This window comes from Aquarana catesbeiana, linkage group LG05 (genome assembly GCF_042186555.1).
Source record: "Aquarana catesbeiana isolate 2022-GZ linkage group LG05, ASM4218655v1, whole genome shotgun sequence".
NCBI lineage: Eukaryota > Metazoa > Chordata > Amphibia > Anura > Ranidae > Aquarana > Aquarana catesbeiana.
Window position 1 is genome coordinate 105,003,162 of NC_133328.1, and position 26,686 is coordinate 105,029,847.

The 26,686-nt window shown below is 42.6% G+C and overlaps 1 protein-coding gene across 2 annotated transcripts in view; it reads right to left on the reverse strand.

The window, feature by feature from the left end:
• Positions 1-26,686, reverse strand: part of LOC141144389 (villin-1-like) — a 165,766-nt gene that overhangs the window by 56,920 nt on the left and 82,160 nt on the right. For both annotated transcript variants that reach the window (XM_073630035.1, XM_073630036.1), the window contains exons 4-5: positions 11,782-11,978; positions 960-1,068 (exon numbers count right to left, since the gene is read on the reverse strand). In XM_073630035.1, coding sequence (XP_073486136.1) covers positions 960-1,068; positions 11,782-11,978 — 306 coding nt within the window. The remainder of the gene's footprint in view (positions 1-959; positions 1,069-11,781; positions 11,979-26,686) is intronic.

Here is a 26,686-nt window from a genome sequence, read left to right on the forward strand (position 1 = left end):
TCCAACAATGCAGACAAGCTGTAGGCTGCTATCAAAGCAACCTGGGCTTCCATAACACCTCAGCAGTGTCACAGGCTGATCGCCTCCATGCTGCACCTCATTGATGCAGTAATTCATGCAAAAGGAGCCCAGACCAAGTACTGAGTCCATACCATACTATACATGGACATACTTTTCAGTAAGCCAACATCTCTTTTTAAAAATCTTTTTTTTTTTTTATTAGTCTTATGTAAACTGTAAGCCATAATTATCAAAATTAAAAGAAAGTAATGCTTGAAATATATCACTCTGTGTGTAATGAATCTGAATAATATATGATTGTCACTTTTTGAATTGAATTACTGAAATAAATACCAGTGTGTGTACAGTGTATATATATATATATATATATATATATATATATATATATATATATATATATATATATATATATATATATATATATATATATATATATATATATATATATATATATATAAAATCATCTATCAGTCTATTTGGTCATTTGCCTTAATTTCAACTTTAAGGCCTCATATCAACAGGCACTTAGCTTGTGTCTTGTGTCGATGGCATCAATTTAACATCAATTTGAGATGCTGATGCGATAATTGAGAATTCATTCAGAGATTTAGTTGAACTCCTTTAAACTTGTTTTGCATTCCCATAGACTTGTATGGCAATGCAAAACAGATCTGCTGCAAACAAAACCCCACTGACAGGGGCCCTTAGGCTGGTATTATGGGATATCAATTTTTGAATGACCAGACCCTTTGGGGATTCTGTTTTAAACTTCTACCCCAACTGGTTAACATACAATATCTCCCTATAGGCAGTGATATGACTGGTTAGTATAGACATATCTAGTTGGTTTCCATGGGCAACAAATACATTTCTTCTAGACACTCTCTGTCACGCCTGAACTGTTTGACAAGGATATACAGAACATATTAGACACGCACCTCTGTAGCTGTGACATTTTTTCTGCCCTTCACGTGAAGCAGACGTCTAATATTGTACATATTTGTCTCCACATGTTTGAATCCCGAGGCAACTCCTCCTTTCTTGTAGCTGGAAGGTGGAAGGAAAACATGTTTTCATTTTAGCAGAAATAATTGTATGTACATGGCTAATTCAAGTTATATGGAGCAATATGCAAAGATGGTCCTCTGTGTTTTTCTACAGTTAGCACGTAGTAAAAGCTAGCTATGATTACAGGCATGGAGAATAATTTTTATGAATAATAGGAAAACCACACTATATACTGACAAGATATGGAAAAACTATTTAAGTACTATGACAAGAATAATAAGACACAGAGAGTAGAGCACAGTTTTACATGGAATTTCATTAGGCAATTTGCAACATTAACCTCCCTGGTGGTATGATTATTTCGGATTTTAGGTGCTGAAAGCGGTACAATTATTTTGCATGGAAATTTGGCGTTTTATATTGTAGGTCTGTAATTCTTAACAAAAACACATTTATATCTGTCCACCAAGAGTCTAGTAGATATCTCGGGTATGATGCAGTTTGAAACACAAAAACATAAATTATAATATAATAAATAAATATAAATAATTTTAAAAAATAATAATATAATAATAATAAAATATTTTTCCCCACGATCCACTATTGCTCAATTCTGCAAGTGTTCTAATTTACGATCGCTGTTTTCTAGCTGGTCTAAAGCCACTTTTGACGTAAAGGGACACTTTTTGGTTGCTATGAACAATCTCCAGTTTCCAGGCTGAAAGAACAGTATATATAATATAAAACTGCATGCAGGGCATTGGACAAAGCACTGGGGACAAAAGGGATGTGAAATGATTTCATACAGTACAGTACAGTAAAGTAAAAAAAAAGTGAAAATCATAACACATACAGTACTGTAATCTTACAGATTACAGTACTGTATGTGTTATGATTTTCACTTTTTTTTTTAATTTGCCGCCAGGCTCCGCCCCCATGCGTCGCGATGCTCCCAGGGAACGGAGCCTGGCACAGAGAGCCCGCAGACAGCGCGGGGGGGGGGACATCGCAGGATCCTGGGGACAAGGTAAGTACACCGCACCAGGATCCTGCAATGTAATCCCGAGTGTGGCTCGGAGGGTTACTGCTAATGGCGCAAAAATTTAACCCCGAGCCACACTCGGGAAAACCGTCAGAGAGGCTACCTGTAGTGTGGTTAAAGGTTAGTCCACTAAGGCTTGGTTTACACTGCTGCACTGTTCGACATCACATGTGATTCACACCGCACTGCTGTGCAAATCACATGCAATGTCTATGCGATGCGAATTCCGCTGAAACTGTCTTGTGTACACACAATCACACCAAAGTCTGACCGTCAAGAACGCGGTGATGTACAACACGTACGACAGGACTAGAAAAAGAAACTTCAATACCCAGTGCGCCACCCTTTGGGCTCCTTCTGCTAATCTCGTGTTAGTAGAAGTTTGGTGAGAGACGATTCGCATTTTTCAGACTCCTGCTTTTTCAAATTATATGGACTCCTCAAGCTGCCAATTTTCTTTTTCACAGACTTGATGTGTGCCCTGGGGGTCAAAAGGCTTTGCAAATTCCAAAAGTTTCTCCAGCGTTGCCTCCCTCTATATTTTGTTACCCAGAATAAATGGAGATTTTATTTTCTAAAAATACTTGCCTATGTGTTTTTATTCAAATAGGACAGTTTGTTTGAGAGTAGGCAGGTACATTTCTAAAAGACAATGTCAAATTAACAAGGGACACCAACCTCCTTGAGGTTAATAAAAAATACAAGATAATAATGTTATTGTGGTAAATTGACACCTACAAAATAAAATTATATATGGAGATCACTAGAAAATAATTTTTCAATAATCCAAAAAAAAAAGGAGATCTTGATGAAATAAAAAAAACGAAAAGATGACTATAAAAAATAATTGCAAACATTATTATGGAGATCGGGCTTTTAAAAAATAGAATATTATTCATGAGATCAGGAGAAATAATCAAGAAATAAGTTTGTGAGAACTATGTGTGAATGTCAGCAGCAAAACAACTTCATTCTTCGAGCAGTATAAAGAACAAAAGAATGCGCTGCATTAAAAGATCACAGAATTTGCTGCGTGAGGAATGTGCTAGCTCCATTACGAACGCTAGTTTTACCACACTGAGCGCTTCGTACTTGCTTCAGAGCATGAGTCGTTTTTGGTACGTCGGAACAGCATACAGACGAGCGGTTTTCCAGATAGGAATTGGTTCCGTCGGAAATATTTAGAACATGTTCTCTTTCTAGGTCCGTCAGAATTTTCGACGGAAAAAGTCAGATGAGGCATACACACTTCGGACTTTTTCTGTCGGACATTCCGCTCATGTGTACAGGCCATTAGAGATAAAATAAACTAGTGAGTGACTCATCCTAGATTACCCCATAACTGAAATATCACTTCTGGGTGGGCTGAGCCCATCTCTTTTCATCTTTAAGCTGTTCTTAAAAATTAACCCTGGCCAATTTTTTTTTTTTTAACAATGGTGTCAAATTTTTTCAAGTTTATATTTCTGCCTTTGTCACTCGCTGGAAAGATTTCCCTTCACATATTGCCTCTGTGATACCTCTTTAAGAAATGGGGGGGGGGGTATAGCTGTCACTGGAACTGGAAGAAATAGGCAACAAAAACATTGTTAGAGATCCAAACCTCCCTCACATTACTGAAAATGTATTTTCATTTATTTTCTGTGTGCCTGTTGGGCAGATTTTCCATGACTGAGGAAAAGTGTGAGAAATCTCCCCAGCAGGGACACAGACAGCAATGTACAGTGCATTGAAAAATTATTCATACCCCTTGAAATTTTCCACATTTTGTCATGTTACAACCAAAAACGTAAATGTATTTATTCAGATTTTTTGTGATAGACCAACAAAAAGTGGCACATAATAGTGAAGCGGAAGAAAAATGATAATTTTTTTTTCAAATAAATATCTGAAAAGTGTGGCGTGCATTTATATTCAGCCCCCTTTACTCTGATACCCCTAACTAAAATCTAGTGGAACCAATGGCCTTCAGAAGCCACCTAATTAGTAAATAGAGTCCACCTGTGTGTAATTTAATCTCAGTATAAATACAGCTATGAACCCCTTAAAGGTTTGTTAGAGAACCTTTGTGAACAAACAGCATTATGAAGGCCAAGGAACACACCAGTCAGGTCAGGGATAAATTTGTGGAGAAGTTTAAAGCAGGATTAGGTTATAAAAAAATATGCCAAGCTTTGAACATCTCACAGAGCAATGTTCAACCCATCATCCGAAAATGGGAAGAGTATGGTACAACTGCAAACCTTCAAAGACATGGACATCCACCTAAACTGACAGGCCAGGCAAGAGAAGCAATAATCAGAGAAGCAGCCAAGAGGCCCATGGTAACTTTGGAGGAGCTGCAGAGAGCCACAGCTCAGGTGGGAGAATCTGTCCACAGGACAACTATGAGTCTTGCACTCCACAAATCTGGCCTTTATGGAAGAGTGGCAAAAAGAAAGCCATTGTTGAAAGAAAGCCATAAGAAGTCCCGTTTGTAGTTTGCGAGAAGCCATGTGGGGGACACAGCAAACATGTGGAAAAAGATACTCTGGTCAGATGAGACCAAAACTGAATTTTTATCCTAAAAGCAAAATGCTATGTGTGGAGGAAAACTAACACTGCACATTACCCTAAACACACCATGCCCACCATGAAAAATGGTGGTGGCAGCATCATGTTGTGGGGATGCTTTTCTTCAGCAGGGACAGGGAAGCTGGAGCCAAATGCAGGCCAATCTTAAAAGAAAACCTGTTATGCTGCGTACACACGATCAGACATTCCGACAACAAAATCCTGGATTTATTTCCGACGGATGTTGGCTCAAACTTGTCTTCCATACACACGGTCACACAAATGTTGTCGGAAATCCTGAACATCAAGAACGCGGTGACGTACAACACGTACGACGAGCCGAGAAAAATTAAGTTCAATAGCCAGTGTGGCTCTGCTGCTTGATTTAGAGCATGCATGGAAAATTGTGTACACACGATTGGAATTTCCGACAACCGATTTTATTGTCGGAAAATTTGAGAACCAGCTCTCAAATTTTTGTTGTCAGAAATTCCGACAAAAAATGTCTGATGGAGCCTACACACGGTCGGAATTTCCGACAACAAGCTCCCATCGAACATTTGTTGTCGGAAATTCTGATCGTGTGTACGCGGCATTAGAGTCTGCAAAAGACTCAAGACTGGGGCGGAGGTTCACCTTCCAGCAGGACAATGGCCCTAAACATACAGCCAGAGCTACAACGGAATGGTTTAGATCAATGCATATTCATGTGTTGGAATGGCCAGTCAAAGTCCAGACCTAAATCCAATTGAGAATCTGTGGCAAGACTTGAAAATTGCTGTTCACAGATGCTCTGCATCCAATCAGACAGAGCGTGAGCTATTTTGCAAAAAAGAATGGGCAAACATTTCACTCTTTAGATGTACAAAGCTGGTAGAGACATACCCAAAAAGACTTGCATTTGTAATTGCAGCGAAAGGTGGTTCTACAAAGTATTGACTCAGGGGGGCTGAATATAAATTCACACCACACTTTTCAGATATTTATTTGTAAAAAAAAAAGTGAAAACCATTTATCATTTTCCTTCCACTTCTTTTGGTCTATTACATAAAATCCCAAAAAAATACATTTATGTTTTTGGTTGCAACATGGCCTAAGATGGAAAATTTCAATGGGTATGAATACTTTTCCAAGGCACTGTAAACCCAACAGTAGCTCTAAACTTTCCCCATTCTATCCAAAACAAAATTTAATGTTTTGGCTAGCATTGGGCTTTAAATTATCTGAAAGGTATACTAGGCCAGCGGGCTAATTTCAACACCTCAAAACTTCCTAATTGTAATTTTCTTCTGCTGTTTTTACTCACACATCTGGGATCATTGTAAATTTCCATGTGCAGACCGTCCTCCCCAGGGGACTTACAGTTAGGGAATGCAGTGAGTGCTTCTTGCAGCTCCAAAGTGAGTGGAGCGTCTAGGGCCCTCCTCTGGTCACCTGTGAGTTGCGGGAAGTTGGTGCCATTCAAAAAACCTGCTAAGTCTTCTTGGGTGTACTCAACGGTAGGAAGATACAGGTTTTCATAGAAGCCTGCTAATGCTTGCAGAATTTGATCCGGGGAGTGCACCAATTTGCCCTCTGTTGTTCTAATAGCTCCAATAGCAGGGGAACGCTGCTGGGAATCCTAGCCAGAAGGCAACACGTGCTCTCACCCTCCTCAAAGAATGCCATCTTGGAGAAGAACCACTTTTTCTCCGCCCTGGAGGACAGCAGCCGCTCATAAGCAGACTGCCAAGCCTCCCTTGCCGAGTCAGTAGGGTCCTGTACATATTGTACCTCCAATGCATGCACCTGTTTCTCCAGCTCCTCCCTCAGCCCTGATGAATATTGCTTAACCTTAGCAATTTCTGTAATAAGAAGTCCCCTCAAATATGCTTTGGATGCTTCCCATTGGACTAAAGTGGAGTCAGCAGAATCCTGGTTGTTGAAGAACTCACCTATGCTCCGCTCCATCCCCTCGTGATATAAAAATAACTGCCCAGACAGTGGCGACACAATTAGATTAATCACCATGTGTGAATGGTCCGACACACTGCAGGGTTTGTATACAACCTCCAAGACAGGGGGGAGCATGGCCGAGTTACCGATCACCAGGTCAATTCTGGATAATGTTCCATGTGTTTAGGAAAAACAGGAAAACTGCTTATCCAAGGTGTTCCATTGCCTCCATATATCCACCCAGCCCACCTCATTGAGCTCCTCAATGCAGCAGGAGCCCCCAAGCCTGGGTGCCTGTCCATTGAGAGACTCAACCAGCAATTCAAATCTCCCACTATCAATAACAGTAAATCCGGCCTCCCCTCTAGATAAGACAGCTGGGTCCGGAGCACCGTTACTGCAAAAGGAGGAGGTATATATATATATATATATATATATATATATATATATATATATATATATATATATACACATGCAAGGATACATTGCAGCGTTCCAATACAACAGTGCAAAAAAAAATATAGCGCCCTTCTGAATCTATACATGCATCAAGCTCCTAAAAGTCTATAAAGCTGTGCACCACCACACTCACCCCCCTGGAAAAGGAGGTGTGTGTGGAGTGGTACGCCCTTCCAACCCAAGAATATTTAAGACAAATCTGGGTTTCTGCAGTTAAGTGAGTCTCCTGGAAACAAATGATGGCCAGATGAAACTTTTTCAAACAAGTAGAAATCATCATACGTTTAAGTGGGGAGCTTAAGCCTCAAACATTCCAAGATATTACTGGAATTTCAGCTATTGGGGACAATTAAAGATGGCAACATATTGTCAGTGTTATATCTGTAAAGCTCTTCTTGGAACATAGGTACACAAGTCTGGATAGGTCTAATAAAGCCCTGTTGGGCAGACTGGTAGGGAATACTATCCACCGGCTCTTCCCCTGGTAAAGGGCCGATAGCACAGATTGTAAGCACCACGGCACTATGGTGCCAACTCTTGCATAGTAATAGTTCCATGTTCGACTACCTGCCATAAAGAACCTGCAGTGGAGAAAGGGCAAGTGAAAAAAAAAACAGGCCGTCAACAGGACAGGCCACTGTTTGTAATCCAAAGTTTAACCAAAACAAATATAGTGATTTTTCTCTACTTCTCATGTAGATAAGGCACATTCTCTTGTTAACTTCACAAGATAGCTCAAAGTTCATATGGCAATATTATGTCTCACAGCAGAACAAAACATTTGTTTTTTTTTTTTAATTATTAAAGAAAAAAACAGTAAAATGAAAAGGAAAAACTGAGCAAAAAGGTGAACTTTCCTTACAAAGCTTGTAGAGAGCTCTGAGCAAACAAGAACCAGTTGCCTGAACTTGCAGGAGTATACCACTCTTCAGTCTCCATCTTCTTCATCCTCTCTGCGGTGGCCTAGGGCCTGTTCATTTTGACCAAGCCATGCGGCTGCCTCCTGGGCCGATTCAAAGTAGTGCACCTGTTGGTTAGCAATGACCCGCAGCTTTGCAGGGTACAGCATTGCATATGTTAATTGTAGTGACCACAGATGCCTCTTTACACCCGAGAACTTGGCCGGGCGTCTCTGCACTTTAGCGGAGAAGTCTGGATAGAAGGACACTCTGGCGCCATTGAACTGAACATTGGTCTGCTCTCGGGAACATCTCAGCACTGCTTCCCTGTCTCTGTAGTGTAGGAGACGGGCTAGGATGGGTCTCGGGGGGGGGGGCCAGGTTGCAGTGGGGAACCCGGAGTGCGATGAACCCGCTGGACAGTGAAAAAAGGGGAGAAGGCATCCTTTCCGAATATATCAATGAGCCATCCTTCAACAAAGGAGGTTGGGTCTCTCCCCTCGGTTTTCTCCGCCAGCCCCACAATACGTATGTCGTTGTGCCTCAGACGATTTTCTATGTCATCAGCTCTATTATTGGTTTCTTTTTCTAGCTGATGGGCGACATGGGCTTCCCGAGCAACAGGTGGCAATTTATCTTCAATGTCGCTTACTCTGCTCTCCACTGCAGTCGTGCGTTCCCTGATCTTTTGAAAGTTATGTCTCAGCAAGGACACGTCCTCCCTCAGGCCCCCAATCTGTTCTTTTAGTGTATTGACTGAAGCTGTGCACTGCTCTGAGTATTTCAGCCAAAGTCGGTTGCTCAGGCTCATCAGCATCAGGATCTGTAGGTAGAGAGGAGAGCAGCTCTGCATGGCTCTCAGGCTCTCTATGCCATGCTGTATTTCCAGCCAACTGCCCCAGTTTATCATGTACAGGCAATGGGAATGTTCCTGCGCCCCCCCCCCCACGGTCTGATCCTGGTTTCCCCCCAGCTTTTGGGCATAGTATAGTATATCCCTCGGGCAATCCTTACCCTGGGACTTCTGGGTCTTTTTGCGGCTACCCTCTTTAGCCTTCTCAGCTCCCCTCAGCGTGCGCTGTGCCAGTTCCACGGCGGCTCCATCTTGGATTTCGGGGCCCCAGAAATCCTCCTTTTTCCTTGCCATTCCATGGGTGCAGAGCGCCAGGGGTGGACCGAGAGGTTGACTGGGTTGGTAGCCAGCTGGTAAGCCGTCGGGCACCTCTGGATCGCTGCTGGGAGAGGATTAATAGCTGGTACTGAAGCAGAGCTGTGAGACACGCTTCCTCTCACATGCCGCTCCTGGCCACACATCTGGGATTATTAATATTAATATTGTATGTGGGTCATTAATAACTGCAGCTGTGATCCTACCAGGGAGTGGGGAAAACGTGTGCTATCGGTGGAACCGAGCTGAACACCACTACACTAGACCAATCCTTTTCCACTATGGTACTAAATGACCACCAACAACTCATGTGTTCCAGACATTCAGACAGAGACGCAGCTCAGTAAATTAGTAGCTTAAAAGATGCACTTTTTTTAGCATATAAACTTTATTAAAAGTTTTATAATATAAAGGACAATTTACTTGTGATTCAGTGAAGGAATCAAGAAAATGTGCTTTTATGGCCAGCCAGGAATGGAGTAGAGGGAAATCTCCCTAATGTGACTCATATCCAAGCTGAAAAATAAGGCTTTGGCTAAACATACACTTAGTTGTCCTGACTAGCATTTCTCAACTCAGAGCTTACCATTACTGCATGACTTTCAGACTTCCAGATTGAAGCTTAGCTTTATCAATTAGTAACAAGAAGCATTTTATGGATGTAGCACCCTCCTTGCGCAGGATGTTAGGCAAATTTAGTTTTTGGTTCCTTCTGTAGTCAAGGGAGCAGTGATTGTTTGCTTTGGTCTGTTCAGATATTCACAGGCTGAGTTTAACTGCTTTCCCATGCTTCTGGAAGAAGTTTCCAGAACATGGGGCTGAGACAGTCAACTGACCAGTCTAAATATTTATCATGCCCTGGCCAATTCCTGGAGGGGAGGGTCCAGAAGGTGTCTGAGGAGATGATATATTGTCTGGAGCCCTGGAGAGATGATTCTTTCCTCAGCAGGGAGGGTTCTGAAGCCTCTGGGGCCTCTGCTCCCTGAGGCAACCTGTGGACTGTATAGCTGTTCATTGGCAGAGTTGAGAACCTGGAATGATCTTCTGAGGAGCTGGCTGTGGGACTTCACCAAAAGGAATTTGGTCCAGGCAAGTATTCTTTCCCTCACTGGACCAGGTCCGGAGAAAGCTAGAAGGTGTGCAGCTGTCCTGGGGACTTGTGTGTACTGACTGTAAATTGTAATTCCTGGTGACTGTCTGCTTTTGGGTTTAAAGTGCCAGAGGAAGTTATGGACTGAGATGGCTCTCAGAGGGTCTCAGGGTACTGGCCATTCCCTTGCGTCCCCAGAAAAAAACATGCATATGAGCCTAGAGAAGAGTGCCCACTGATTACTATGCAAGCGTTTTTGGAGTATCCCATGCCCTAACCCCTCTGCTGTTTAATATTCTTCAAGCAATACATTTCAAAAGACATATCCCACACTGCGTTATAGGAGCTGGAGTGTATGAACTGGTGCTTGTGGTGGTGGGCAGCCTCTGTACTATTAGAAGCCAGCTATTACCAGTAGCCCCTACGGGGAAGCGCTACATATTTGTAAGCAGTTCTAAAAAAATGCATTGTTGGTGGCCTCCAAAGACTAGAATTAGAAACACTATTACAGCTATATCTCTTGTTTCTTGTGGAGCTAGCCTTTTTTCCTCTTTTTAACAAGAAGGAAGTCTTAAAATAAGTTTCCAGGCTCAGGGAACCCCCTGTTAATTACAGCTTATGATACTATTATTGTGATGGTCAGTGAAAAGAATCTTCCTTACATTCCTTGTCATTGGGAAGAATCCCCCCTTACAGATAGCTAAAAAAATCACTGGTGTTGGCGGTTACTCATTTGAGAGGCAGAAGTTTCTTATTACCCAAGGAACCCCTAGGAACTCTGGAGGAACGCTAGGGTCCCACAGAACTCTGGCTAAGAAAGGCTCAGCTAGACTGTCATCTACATATGCTTTCCCAAATTGACTCTGCCTGATGTGAATAGAAACTGGCGGTGACAAGAGCTTAATGGAATGAGACAACCAACCCGCATCCCTTTATACATATACAATGGACGATTTTTCCTCTTAAGTGGGATTTCAAAGGGTGAAAGTCTCAAAAAAAGTATAACAAAAAGTATAAAAAATTATCAGAGTTTTATTGTATCAAAATTTAAAAGAAAAACATGTGCTAGAATAGAAACAATGGATAAAAGCAACAATGGATGCCAGAATTAACAAATAATGAAAAATACAACCAGGATATACATGACAGGTCGACAGAGCTACACAAAACCCCACAAAGGCTATATCAGCAAGGAGCCAATTGACAGTGCAGGTCCAACGCGTTTCGACGTGTTGGGCCTGCACTGTCAATTGGCTCCTTGCTGATATAGCCTTTGTGGGGTTTTGTGTACGCGTTGGGCCTGCACTGTCAATTGGCTCCTTGCTGATATAGCCTTTGTGGGGTTTTGTGTAGCTCTGTTGACCTGTCATGTATATCCTGGTTGTATTTTTCATTATTTGTTAATTCTGGCATCCATTGTTGCTTTTATCCATTGTTTCTATTCTAGCACATGTTTTTCTTTTAAATTTTGATACAATAAAACTCTGATAATTTTTTATACTTTTTGTTATACTTTTTTTGAGACTTCCACCCTTTAAAATCCCACTTAAGAGGAAAAATCGTCCATTGTATCTGCCTGATGTGAACAACATTTCAAGTCACTTACATAACTCCATTCTTGAAGTAACTTTTAAATGTGGCTGATTCATATCCTTGCACCTCTCTGTGTTGAATTGGGCTCCCCCCTAATGCCTCGTCCAGTTGTGATGTGTAGAGTGCAGCCGCGCCTTGCTCATCCTGAGTGGAGTCCTTTCCGATCCAGTAGTGGACATCAGAAGCTGTACCTGTAGATGTCTGCTTGATCTGTGAAAGAACAAAACATAATAGATAAAACAAAGCCATTCTGAATTATTCACCAGACACAGTTGGCATAGCTACAACAGAAAATACAGCAGAAGCTCCCTTTTGTGTTTGCACCACTTTAAATATTATATCATTTCCTGATCATTCTTACCTTCTTTTAACAGAAACCTATCATGGAGGAAACAGAGATGCTTCCATTTGTGGACTCTTCTTCAAAGCTTTGAGTCAGTGACCCCCAAACAAGTAAAGAAAAAGACTTGATTTGTCAGATCTGCCTAATCATTGGATAGGAGCCCTTATTACTAGCTAGCATATTCTTTAGGATCATATAATCTGTCCATGTTCTTTTTTTGTAACCAATATTAGTTAGTCTATGCTTTGTCTACACAGGGCAAAGCAAAAGGTTTACTTTACAGTCAGCCGCTGTAGAAAGTTTACTTACATTCCCTTTACTTCTGCACCTCTCTGTCCATTTCTGGGAGAAAATAGCCCTTCCTAAGCACCACATTGATCTTAGTCCAGCATAAGGCATAGCTCCCAACTGTCCCTGATTTTGAGGCACTGTACCTAATTTGGAACAAAGTCCCTCTTTACTCCTAATGTTTCTCTCATTTTGGTCTGATGTATATAGTTGTTTTATATAGTGCACTTTTTATCTCTCAAAAAGTGTTTCCCGGTGCTAAACCTTTCAGTGTATTTAATTATACACTTTTGATGTAAGTGCAATACTTTTTTTATACTTAATAAAGCCAAAACAGAATTACACTATGGTTAGCTTTTCTTTCTGGGCCCTCTGTTGACTGGGACGAGATCCGTGGTATATGGTATATGAGATCCTGCTGCAGCAATCCATCCCGCGATCAATTTCCTCTACAAGCAACTGCGCAAGCTTAAAAGCCTTGGCTGGGCTATAGCCACATGCCTGTTTTGCTTGCCCTCTGGTAAGCAAGTTTTTCATAAAGTGGCGGTGCACTTTTTATGACGTGAATCACTATGGTGTTTACCAAGAGAGGGATCTTCACTTTACCATCAATACATAGATTCATGCTATCTATCTATTTATGTTTAATTCTTAGGACTTTGCATATATCAGTTTGGACTATTTAGTGCGGATCTCTCTTTTTAATACTTACTTTTTGTGTTGTGTATCCTACACCGAGCTGCAGCTTCCTTATTAGTGTGTTTGCATTAGCGCTATATTAGTCCTTTTTTTTACAAGCTTTGAATAAGTAAAGCCCAAATTTTCTTTTAATAGGTTGAGTGTGAAAGGGTTAGAACCTTTGTCAGGTTTTTCTAGCTGTCTGTATTCCCTAGACATGTGCACTGACAAAAAATTTGGTTTTTTTTTTCGTTTTTGTTTCATTCCTTTTTTTGCTTTTTTTGGAAATTTGGGAATTCAGAAATTTGAAGATTCGGTAAAGTGAATATTTGGATTTTCAAATTTCCAAATGTCCGAATTTCGGATTTCCGAATTTCCAGATTTTCGAATTTTCGAATTTCCGAATTTCTGAATTTAGAATTTTTGGATTTCCGGATTTTCGGATTTCCGAATGTTTCGAATTTCTGAAATTCCGAATTTACGAATTTTCAGATTTTCAGATTTTCGCAAATTCAAAAATTCTAAAATCTGAAAAAAAAAAGAAAATCAGTAAAATTCGAAATAATAACTTACTTTTTTTACAAGCTTTGAATAAGTAAAGCTCACATTTTCTTTTAATAGGTTTTGAGTGTGAAAGGGTTAGAACCTTTGTCAGGTTTTTCTAGCTGTCTGACTATTCCCACTGAGGAGATTCATCCTCTCTGTTTGTCCTAGTTACCTTCTGTACAGAGCGTGAAATTCAACATTTTTAAGTTGTCACAGCAACAGAAGGTGAGGGCAAATCTGAATATAGTTTGCATGTTCTCCCTGTATTTCCCTGTGTTTCCTCCCAAGTACTCTGGTTTATTCCCAGTTCCCACATTCCAAGGAAATGCTGCTAGGTTAATCGGCTCCTGTCTAAATTGGCCCTGATTCACTAATGCGAATGTAACAATATATGTAAGCACTTCATAAATTGTCAGTGGTATATAGAGTAAATACCTATAATAATACATATAAAATATTTATTAAGTCTTACACTGGGTAAACCTGTTGACATCTAACAAAGAGAGGATATTCCCTTGCTTTGGAGAGAAACTGAGACAGGAAGTGAAAGGAAATCTTACTGAAGGGACAGACAGAAAAAAAACCTAACAGGGGTCTTAACCAATCTAGCCAAAAAATTGCTTTACATGCACTTTGAAGGGTCAGTTTGTCAATATTTTCATCCAAGATTTAAAAGGGAAGTTGTCTTTTTTTCCAGGGTTGTGAGCAGAACCCAACCATATTGTCATGATCTTTCCCCAGCCTGAACTGGCTCTGTGATGTCAGCCATCAGCGAGCTTCTGCCCGCTGTCTGCTGAAAACGGGTCACAGGATTGCAGAACAAATTGCACTCCAAAGTAAAAGTACAGCCAAACATGCTTTGGTTGTACTTCTCTTTTAATTAAAAAAATGTGTGTATATTGAGTGAAAGTTGTGTAAATCTTGGGTTAAAGCACTAATAAACAGACCTGTGTCACAGCAACTGGCAAAAAAAGTCATTGCTGGCAAAACTAGGCCTGAGGCAAAACAGCAGTCAGCCCATTGTTCTGTTACTATTATATGAAGGAAGAGTACAAAGATAGGTGTGTTTTCCAGTGATTCATCACCTCTGAGTCATAAACTATGAATGACACATCTGGGGTAAACCTCCTTTGATTATTTCAAACATGTTCAGGGGAATTCGTAGAAAGTGTCTACTAGGAACTACCTGAATCTACATCATGAGTCAGTAAAGCTACCCAAATGGATAGCAGGGATTTTCTAATCTGGTGCAGGCCATTTAAATGGGCCATACCACTACAAAAGTGTTGCTAGAACTTGCATTCCCCCAAATGTCACAGCTACATTTCAGTTATATCCTTAAAGACTTAAAGGGGTTGTAAAGGCAGTTTTTTTTAATTTAATGCATTCTATACATTAAGACAAAAAGCCTTCCGTGTGCAGCAGCCCCCCTAACACTTACCTGAGCCCACCTCTGTCCAGCGAGGTCCACGATTGTCTCAGCTGTCCAAGATTCTCCCTCCTGATTGGCTGAGACATAGCAGAAGTGCCATTGGCTGCCGCTGCTGTCAAGCAAAATCAGCTAGCCAATCAGGGGAGAGAGGGGGGGTCGGGGCTCTGTGTCTAAATGGACACAGGGAGCTGTCACTTGGCTCGGGTGCCCCCATAGCAAGCTGCTTGCTGTGGGGTCACTGAACAAGAGGGGCCAGGACCACAGAAGAGGGACCCAAGAAGAGGAGGATCTGGGCAGCTCTGTGCAAATCCACTGCACAGAGCAGGTAAGTGTAACATGTTTGTTATTTTTGCAGGGAAAAAAATGAGAATTTTCCATAACTTTAAGAGCTGCCAAGATTTTAAAAAAACTAGCACAAGGGGACATATCTTACAGTCAGTAGAATGTGTCCTTTGTGCCGATACCTCTTCTTTTACTTGCAATCCTCTTCTGTCTGTCCGCTGTATTCTGATGCAGAGGGGGTAATAAAATGAAGGGGCTGTCACGGGCTGTCATCAAGAGAGCCTGGCTATGCCCCTCTCACACCAGCGGACCGATCAGTCCACCCATTGTTCTCTATGGGGAGCCAGATGCAAATGAATATGCGTCCGGGCCACCAAAAACAGATGGATGGGGATCATTCCCCATCTGTCAGATTGGATCGGTTGGCAGTCAGATGGAAATGAACAGGTGGTCCATTACCATCTGACCGCCCCATAGAAAACAGCTGGCTGTGTCCACTCTGCATAGCAGAGCGGACACGGACCTGTCATCCGCCTGCTCAGCGGGGGTCAACGGACAGATCCCCTGCTGAGCAGGTGGATCCACTTAACAGATTACACCCTGTTTAAAAAGGGCCTTATACCCAGCTGCTCCATTCTTAGAAGCCATACTACAGCTTCTATAAATGAAGTGTGATCTAAGAATGGAGGATGATTTATAGGTCTATCCCCTCCATTCATAGATCGCTTACCATTCATAGAAGCTGTAGTATGGCTTCTAGGAATAGAGCAGCTTGGCAGTTAGGGCGGGCATAGTTGCTCCCAACTGTCCCTGATTTCGAGGGACTGTCTCTGTCCCTCTTTCCTCCTCACATGCCCCTCATTTTGGTCTGATCTATATAGTTGTATATAAAATGCACTATTTATCTTTCAGAAAGTGTTTCCCAGTGCTAAACCTTTCATCCCATTTCTAAATTGCTGCATTTGTAAATTTCAAAAGATAGTAGAAAGGAATAGTAGTGGTAAAAAAAAAAGCACTTGTGGGTTTAACAAATCATTTTTTGTATAATTCTCCTTTAAGGGGGAATGGCAAGGGGTGTGTCCGATGCCTACATACTTTTGCTAATAGGTGTCCCTCATTCCCATCTCAAAAAGTTGGGAGTTATGATAGTTGGGCTCTCTTAATGAAAGCCTGTGACAGCCCCTTAGTTAACCCTCACCGCATCGGAGGATTAACTCAAGGGTAGGGGGACGGAGGAGGATTTCACCTAAAAGAAGAGACATCAGCACAAGGGACACAACTAGAGTTGCCACCTCATCCCTTTAAATCCGAACACATATTAATTACACAGGTTCTGTGGCTGATTAATAACTTGCTGCCCGCCCGCCGTCATATGATGGCGGGACGGTGCAGCTGTTGTTCTGGGCCGCCGTCATTCGACGGCGCAGCCTTCCAGGCACCCCAGGGGGCACGCGTGTGCGCCCGCCGCATCACTCCAGTCGCGGTGCGAGTGCCCGGCGGCCGCAATGTCTGCCGGGCACCCGCGATTGCCTGGTAACCAAGCAGGACCGTGGATCTGTGTGTGTAAACACACAGATCCACGTCCTGTCAGATGGGAGGAGACCGATGGTGTGTTCCTTGTACAGAGGAACACTGATCGGTCTCCTCCCCTTGTGAATCCCCTCCCCCCACAGTTAAAATCACTCCCTAGCAACACGATTAACCCTATAGCGCCCCCTCCTGGTTAACCCCTTCATTGCCAGTCACATTTATACAGTTATCAATGTATTTTTATAGCAGGGATCGCTGTATAAATGTGAATGGTCCCAAAAATGTGTCAAAATTGTCCGATGTGTCCGCCACAATATCGCAGTCATGATAAAAATCGCAGATCGCCGCCATAACTAGTAAAAAAAAATAATAATAAAAATGCTATAAATCTATCCCCTTATTTTGTAGACGCTATAAATTTTGCGCAAACCAATAAATATATGCTTATTGTGATATTTTTTACCAAAAATATGTAGAAGAATACATATCGGCCTAAACTGAGGAAAAAATTTGTTTAAAAAAAAAAAAATTGGATATTTATTATAGCAAAAAGTAAAAAATATTGTGTTTTTTTTTTTCAAACTTGTCACTCTTCTTTTGTTTATAGCACAAGAAATAAAAACCGCAGAGGTGGTCAAATACCACCAAAAGAAAGCTCTATTAGTGGGGAAAAAATGATAAAAATTTCATTTGGGTACAGTGTTGTATGACCGCGCAATTGTTATTCAAAGTGCGACAGCGCTGAAAGCTGAAAGTTGGCTTGGGCAGGAAGGGAGTGAAAATGCCCTGTATGGAAGTGGTTAAGGTGGTAATTAAACTCACTTGGTGCCTTATCTGCATTAAATTAGCCTCAGAACCTGTGTAATTCATATGTGTTCAGGTTTAAAGGGATGAGGTGGCCACCCTAGACACAACTGACTGTAAGCAACGGCCCTTGCGCCAAATTTTCAGTTTTGTTTTTTTTATAATTTTGGCTGAACTTAGCCTTTAAATATGCCATTTTTACAGAGCCAACCACAGAGATTGTATGGTGACTTGTTTGATTTGATGCATTCTTGTTATATCCTATTCTTTAAAAATGACCATGAAATAGTCTGTAGAGTGTAGAGCAGAAAATGTTGTCACCATAGGCCTCAGGCTGTTTGACCTTTCCACAGCATCACATCCACATATGTATCAGCAATGCATCTTAGTACAACTGAATGGCGATGGCTGCTAACATCGGATTAGTAAAAAAAAAAAAAAAAAAATCTGTCAGTTCTTTTTCTTTCTGCGTTCTATTTTTTCTTTTAATCTAATGTAGTATTGCTAGACTAGATGCTGGAGAGCTGCTGCAGAAGGCCAGGCACAGTTTATTGTGCAGACTGAGCTGGAATTGCTATTGTCTGGGATGTGTTCCAGGCATGGTTGGCTTTTCCTGTTTGATCCTGTCAAAATAATGTGTCACCTTTAGCAAACATGTACATTCCTTCCTTTGCTTCACCCTTGACTACCTTCTCATTAAAGAGATCACCTTTGTAAAACCAATGTGAATAGGAGAAGCAGATGGCTTGCTTTAACTACCATTTCTTCATTTAACCCTTTCATAGGTTTACTGGGGTTCCACCCAGAAAAAAAGCTAACGTTCTAATTTGACTGCTAACTTAAAGCAGTATTAAGCCAAAATACCAAAAATGTAATATATTGCATCTTACCAATCATTAGATGTGGTGGCTGCATTCGTTTTCTTTTTTGGCTTTTCCCCCTTCTGTTTTCACCTGGTGATCTGGCCAGTAACACACCTCCTGTATTAGGATTGGTTCACACCAATGCGTTTTTTACTGTTTTTTGCAGAAAGGCATGTAGTGCATTTTGCCACGATTTGCATTTTTAAATACAAAAAATGCGCCAGAAAACAAATTTGCGCCAAAAAAGCATTAAAAAAATGCAAATTGTGGCAAAAACACTGTAAAATTGCGGTAAAAAAATGCAAAAAGAACCGCAGGAACGCTCAAAAGCAAACTGCCTAGGTGTGAATGGAGCCTAAAGCCTCGTACACACGCTTAGATTTTTGGACGACCGAACGTCCATTTTTTTGTGGCATGCTAGTCTCATGTTGAAAGTGAAGAAGTTACTCACAATACCAAAATTTTCGTAGGACAGAATACAACGTCAGAAGTGACGTAATGTGTTGAATAGTTTTGTATGTATTCTTTCGTTTCTGAGCATGCGTAGTCTTGCTCTTACGTTTTTTTTCTAAATGAAAATCGGATGTTGAGTTCACATACATCAAAAATTTTATAGTCTGCGTATCCAGCTTTTGTCTGACGAAAAAGCGAAATCGGCTGTTGAAAGCACCGTACTAACGATCCAAAAATCGGCAGACAGCTCGTCGTACGAATTTTTCCATCCGATTTTCGTATTGTGTGTAGAGTGCCCCCACTCGATGAAGGAGCACAGATTCACCTTTGGACAGCAGTATTGTCAGTCTGGGGGGAGGGGAGTGTCAAATGTACTAGCAGATTTAGATACACTAACAAACTGAATGTGAACACCAGCTCATACTTTATAAACAGTTTTACGTAAATAAATAAAAGTTGATCATTGTAAGCACACCTGGTCAATGGTTTGTACCAACACTGCTACATCTGCAGGACAGCTTGTTCTGTTGAAAGACAACAGATTTACTAGCAGGATCACCAGGTAAACATTAAAGAAAGAAAGCCTAAAAATAAAAACTTAATGCAGCCACCACATTCCCTCACTTCATATATTGGCTATGGAACAGGACATTAAGCGTAATCTCCGCAATGGGACACAGATGGCAAAAAAACTGACAAGAGCTATAATCCTCCCTCCAAAATAAAAAAAAAAAATGTTTAGCCTTTAGTTGTACTTTAAATCAGATTTATATCATAGGGTCTATGGGGTCAATTCACTAAGAGTCAATTAATGGCAAATAAAATGCAGTAAAATAGCGCTAGCGTTAAATCAGTTTTAAAAATGCAATTCACTAAGAATTTTGCGTTAATGAATGCGATGTTTGATTGAGCTGTAATTACCGCATTTTTTATGCGGTAATTTATTGCATTGAGCTGGTTGCTAAGGAGCGGGCCGGGAAGCTGGCTGCCGCGTCCTTAACAGATGACTCATTAGCTGTGGATTCCCTATAGTACCCCTACTCATTCACCAAAAAAGTGTGAAAGACAGTACAAAAGTCTTTGACAATTCCTTTATTAAAAGATAAAAAAACTGTTCCCCGATGTAGATCCATTGTCAATCAAGATGCCTGCTGCCACCCCCCAACCCAAAAAAAGGAAAATAAATGAGCTCTGCTCGTGATAAATGCTCCCACAGTCTGCCTGCTCCGCCTTGTGACAGTTCATAAATAAGGGGCTTGGTGGTACCACCCCCTTGTGATATCACCAACTGGTGTATGCTGGGTCGGACCCGACCTGACCAGAAGGGCCTGGTATTCATTGGGGGGGGACCTCACGTTGTTTTGTTTTTTTTCATAATTTTTTATTGTCGGCAAGTTTTTTTACATTCAGCTGTCAGCGGGCAACCCGCTGATGAGTTATCCGTTGTTAACCACTTAAGCCCCGGACCATTTGGCTGCCCAAAGACCAGAGCACTTTGTGCGATTCGGCACTGCGTCGTTTTAACTGACAATTGCGCGGTCGTGCGACGTGGCTCACAAACTAAATTGACGTCCTTTTTTCCCCATAGATAGAGCTTTCTTTTGGTGGTATTTGATCACCTCTGCGTTTTTTTTTTTTGCTCTATAAACAAAAAAATAGCAACAATTTTGAAAAAAACGCATTATTTTTTACTTTTTGCTATAATAAATATCCCAAAAATATATTAAAAAAACATATTTTTTCCTCAGTTTAGGCCGATATGTATTCTTCTACATATTTTTGGTAAAAAAAGTTGCAATAAGCGTTTATTGATTGGTTTGCGCAAAAGTTATAGCGTCTACAAAATAGGGGATAGTTTTATAGCATTTAGTAATGGCGGCGATTTTTATTGTGACTGCGACATTATGGCGGACAGCTCGGACACTTTTGTGCAATTTTGGGACCATTCACATTTATACAGCGATCAGTGCAATTAAAAATGCATTGATTACTGTGTAAATGTGACTGGCAGTGAAGGGGTTAACCAGTAGGGGCAGTGAAGTGGTTAAGTGTGTCCTAGGGAGTGATTCTAACTGTGGGGGGCGTGGCTATGTGTGATCACCTCTCCCGATTACAGGGAGCTGTGATCACTGTCCTGTCACTAAGCAGAACGGGGAAATGCTTGTTTACATCAGCATTTCCCCATTCTTCCTCTCCATGAGACGATCGCGGGTATCCTCACGGACAATCGAGTCCGCGGGACCCGCGATCACGCTCACGGAGGTCGTGGTGGGCGCGCGCGCCCACAAACCGCTTCTCAAAGGGCAACGTACAGGTACGTTAATCTGCCTGTACGTGCCCTTTTGACGACGTATATCGGCATGAAACGAAGGGGGGGATTGGGAAATTGGGACTTTGAATGAGGCCATGGCTGGGTAAAGCCAAGTGCCTCCATCCCTGTCAACTATGGCGAAAACAAACACTAATGCAGCCAGGCAGTAAAGTGTAATAAGAAGGGAGGGACTTTATATGAAGCTCGTGGTGACAAAAGGAACAATATGGTGGGAAGTAAAAATTGTTTAATATTGCATAATAACATGTTTAACAAACATAGAATTGCACATACATGAGGATGCACCCGTAACTTGGGCGCCACAATCTACACTGGCAAAAACTAGTAATGACATGTTTACAATCATGTACAACATGGTAAAATTAAGGGGTCCACCAGTGTTCATAAATTGTATAACCGTTAAAAAAGGTAACAACTGCACGGTCAATAATTCTTGAATCCCTTATGGGTAGAAATATCAATGCTTGCATATCATAATAGATGTATAATAGGTTCACAACATCAAAATAGATTGACGCATTTTGCGGCTTAAAACTGCTCTTCAGGAGCAGATAAGTGAATTATCTGTATTAAAAAATGATATGTGTAGGTACTCAATGTCAAGGTTGGGGGGATATTGATAAAATTCCACCCAAGAAACCCGGGTAGGGCATACAAACTTACTAGGTATGTGCAGCAGACCACATGATGTCCAGGCCAGCAGGCCAGCCGAAGGATCAGTAATGGGAGCCGAGAGGGCGCGTCCAAGTGCGGCAGTCACCACAGACAGCGGTCACAGCAGACCAGTGCTCCCGGGCTCACCTGGTGTGAATGAAAATGTGATGTGAGACCTCAAACTATGTGTAAGGAAAAACATATGAGGGGATAATAGGGTGATGGAGTTAGGAAAGGGGAGTAGGGGTGGACTGGAGGGGAAGGTGATGAGCGGTGGGGTAAAGAGAACAATGGTGGTCAACCGGGGGTGAGGGTGAAAGACCATGGTAAAAGATCAACACCAAGACGCCCGATGTAAGGGAGGAAGGAGAGGTGATAAGAAGAGCTGAGACGTGTACCTGAGTGAGAGGGAAGGAAGGGAAGACTAGTCTGACCAAGGTGCAGGGAGTTGCCTGGCGGCCGGCATCGGGCCAGCCTCTCCCACCGCTCGCGCAGATGGACAGCAAGCCGCCGGAAGGACCACGAGCGGTAGGAGGGGCTGGCCCGATGCCGGCCGCTGGGCAACTCCCTGCCCGGGTGTCGGCGACCGGATGCCCCTCCCCTTTAAACTCGTGTGGTGTGACGTAGGGGATGGGTCCGTGGTGGCACGTGCATACGGGCGGCGGCCCCGGCATGTTCCAGGACTCCTTGGGCTCCCTGCCAGATAGGCTCCACATCTTGGTCGGACTAGTCGTCCCTTCCTTCCCTCTCACTCAGGTACACGTCTCAGCTCTTCTTATCACCTCTCCTTCCTCCCTTACATCGGGCGTCTTGGTGTTGATCTTTTACCATGGTCTTTCACCCTCACCCCCGGTTGACCACCATTGTTCTCTTTACCCCACCGCTCATCACCTTCCCCTCCAGTCTACCCCTACTCCCCTTTCCTCACTCCATCACCCTATTATCCCCTCATATGTTTTTCCCTACACATAGTTTGAGGTCTCACATCACATTTTCATTCACACCAGGTGAGCCCGGGAGCACTGGTCTGCCGTGACCGCTGTCTGTGGTGACCGCCGCCCTTGGACGCGCCCTCTCGGCTCCCGTTACTGATCCTTTGGCTGGCCTGGTCTTTTAATAAAGTTGTTATTTTATATATGCTAGTTTCTCATATACGTTTAGAGGGACCAAGAACTGCAGTGCAGACCTGGAGTGAGAAAATGACAGCTTCCATTTGAATCTTTTCATCCAGGTATTTATTTTACAAAGCGTTTCCTTTGAAGCTCAAAGCTCTGCATTTTATTCGCTTCCAGCACTGCATATATTATGTATGCGCTGCATCCCAATCTGTCTCTGTCAAAGAGAGAACTTTAAAGTACCATTGGCATGTATGGAAATGTATCCGACTTCTGGAAGAGTGAGCCTCAACATCAATACAATAAAAAGATACATATAAATGTAAAATTTGTGATTTCCTCTCACTTTTCCTCCTGACGACAACAGTCACAGTATAGAAAGATGGATTGAATTTCATCAGTAAAAACCTGACATGTGTACTAATCACTCCCCACTATCCAAACTTGAAGAATGTTTGGGCTGGATTCCTGTAGAAACTGCAAATCACTATAGTAGGAACGTATTCCTACTAGCTTCAAGGTCCTGTGCTAAACATCTGCCTTTCTGCATCGTGAACACAGGAGGTCACTCACTCGGCATGAGGGCCATTCAGGGAACACCTTGCATTTTCTCAATGAATGCAAAATGTTCTCTGATTGAATGAGGTAGAGAGGTGGGGTGGTCATGGAACGGTCTCCACATTATCCAATCAGAGAACGTTATGCATTTATTGAGAAATTATTTTTTGAATGGTGGTTGCGCCGAGCAAACAACATCCTGTGCAAACTAAGCAGCAGGGCAGCTGCTTGGCATGGAAACCCAAAGCTACTACAGTGATTTCCAGCTTCTACGGGAATCCCACATAAGATACATTAGTTCAAGCTGGACCAATGAAACTATGTAGATAGTATAGCGTTGATTATTCGATAGATCTGATCGGTGCAGTATTAAACAGACCACACAGATACTTTGTAATAAAAAAAAATGAAAGAAGCCCCTTGAGAGCCAAGTAAGTCTGTACAATAGATATGGCTGGCTTCTCATTTGCCTTGTACTCTAAATAATAGAACAACTGGTTGCATTTTGGAGGTGCAAAAAAACATTAATCTCATCTAAGGAATACCTGAGAGTGATAAACTATAGTCAGATTTATCTCATTCTATCTCAACTATTCAAATCCCCTGTGATTTGTGACATTGATACCTTTGTATCACATTACTTTTACCTTGTACACCTGCACGGTTTGAACTGGTGCATTAACAAATCAAAATAATAATGAATTGCCTGCCAGGGTACCTCAATGGACCAATAAAAAAATATTACTCTATTTTTAACTGTGTCTCCTCCTCTCCACTTCCTCTTTCTGTGGGGTCCCCCAAGGTTCTTTCCTCAGACCCCCTCCTCTTCTCCATCTACACCTCCTCTCTTGGTCACTTCATAAACTCCCATGGCTCCCAATACCATCTCTATGCTGACGACACCCAAATCTATCTCTCTACTCCTCACCTCACTCATTCAGTCAACCCTCACATTACTAACTTATTCAGTGGCAGCCTATCCATAGGGGGTGCATGGGCGCCGCCCCCCTCCAGGTAGTCACAAAAAAAAAAAAAGTAAAAAAAAAAAATTAATACTGGCCCTTTAAAAAAAAATACAAAAAAAGGTCCTTAAGTGCACTGTGTTCGGACGCCGGACACAGTGTGACCCCGAACACAGTGTGACCCCGGACACAGTGCACTTATGGGAAGCGCCACGTCTATGCAATCACAAGATTGCAGATGCGGCGCTTCATTTGTGGGCGTTTATCCCACCTCGCAGCGTTTTCCAAAGCGCCGAGTAGCTTCCGCCTGGCGCTCGTAGTATCTATTACTATGGCCGGGCGGTTTGATTGACATCTCAGTTTGATGTCACTTCCGGTTTTCTCTCTCCCATTGCGCCCGGGAGAGAGGAAACAGGAAGTATGAGAGGAGCGGACCCCTCCATCGCCGATGTGGAAGGAGACACCACAGGAGAGGACAACACACAGCAAGGTAAGTACCACTGTGCTGCTCCCACGGAGAACGGGGGGGGGGGTTCAATGGGACACAGGCAAGGCTGAATTTGGTGGACACAGGCTGTATTTGGTGGACACAGGCTGCATTTGGTGGGGCACAGGCTGCATTTGATGGACACAGGCTGCATTTGGTGGACACAGGCTGCATTTGGTGGACACAGGCTGCATTTGATGGGACACAGGCTGCATTTGGTGAGACACAGGCTGCATTTGGTGAGACACAGTCAGGCTGCATTTGGTGAGACACAGTCAGGCTGCATTTGGTGAGACACAGTCAGGCTGCATTTGGTGAGACACAGGCAGGCTGCATTTGGTGGACACAGGCTGCATTTGATGGGACACAGGCTGCATTTGGTGAGACAGAGGCTGCATTTGGTGAGACACAGGCAGGCTGCATTTGGTGAGACACAGGCAGGCTGCATTTGGTGGACACAGGCTGCATTTGGTGGGACACAGGCTGCATTTGGTGGGACACAGGCTGCATTTGGTGGGACACAGGCTGCATTTGGTGGGACACAGGCTGCATTTGGTGGGACACAGGCTGCATTTGGTGGGACACAGGCTGCATTTGGTGGGACACAGGCTGCATTTGGTGGGACACAGGCTGCATTTGGTGGGACATAGGCTGCATTTTATGGGACACAGGCTGCATTTTATGGGACACAGGCTGCATGTAAGGACGGACTCCGCTGGGGACACCTGATGGTATCTGCTGGCAGGCAACGTGGCTAGTGACACACTCAGGGCTCCCACTGAATCTGCATTATGGTGAGTTGAATGATTTCATTTTATATTACAATGTAATAATAGAAATAATGCACTTCAATCATCCTGACACCATAACAACCATGGTGCTGGGATGATTGAAGTGCTAACACCAGGTGTTTGGAATATCTTTATTTGCTGATTGTTAAACTTTCTAGAATACACTTATTTCTATTGTTGTGTAGGATCTGGGCCTGCTGTCCCTCCATCCCTCTCTCCCTCTCCCTCCATCCCTCGTTCATCTCAGACGCTAACCACACAGCCTTAGAGCCATGCCCACCATTTCACCTTAGAACCACGCCCACTATTTCACTGAAACCACGCCCATTTTCACCAAGTGGGAGGGGTCAAAAAGGAAGGGCAGGGTCTGGAGCCCCCCATCCTAAAACTTCACCAGCCGCCACTGTAACTGACATATCAGTATGGATGCCACCCCACTTCCTCAAACTCGATCTTTCTAAAACTGAGTTCATAATATCCATCAAGATCAATAAAGCAACCCTCAGTCCCTCCCCTCATGCCAGGGTGCTAGATGTAATGCTGTCCTTTCAGCCCAAAATCTATTCGCTGTCTAAATCCTGTAGACTTCATCTCCGTAACATCTCCAAAATATGACCCTTGTTAACAGATGAAACCACTTAGCAACTTATTTACTCCCTTGTTATCTCTCGCCTTGGCTATTGTAACTCTCTCCTCATTGGCCTACCTCTTCGCAGGCTCTACCTTTTTCAATCTATCATGAATGCTGCTGCCAGACTCATCCACCTTACTAACGGTTCAGTGTCCATCACCCCTCTCTG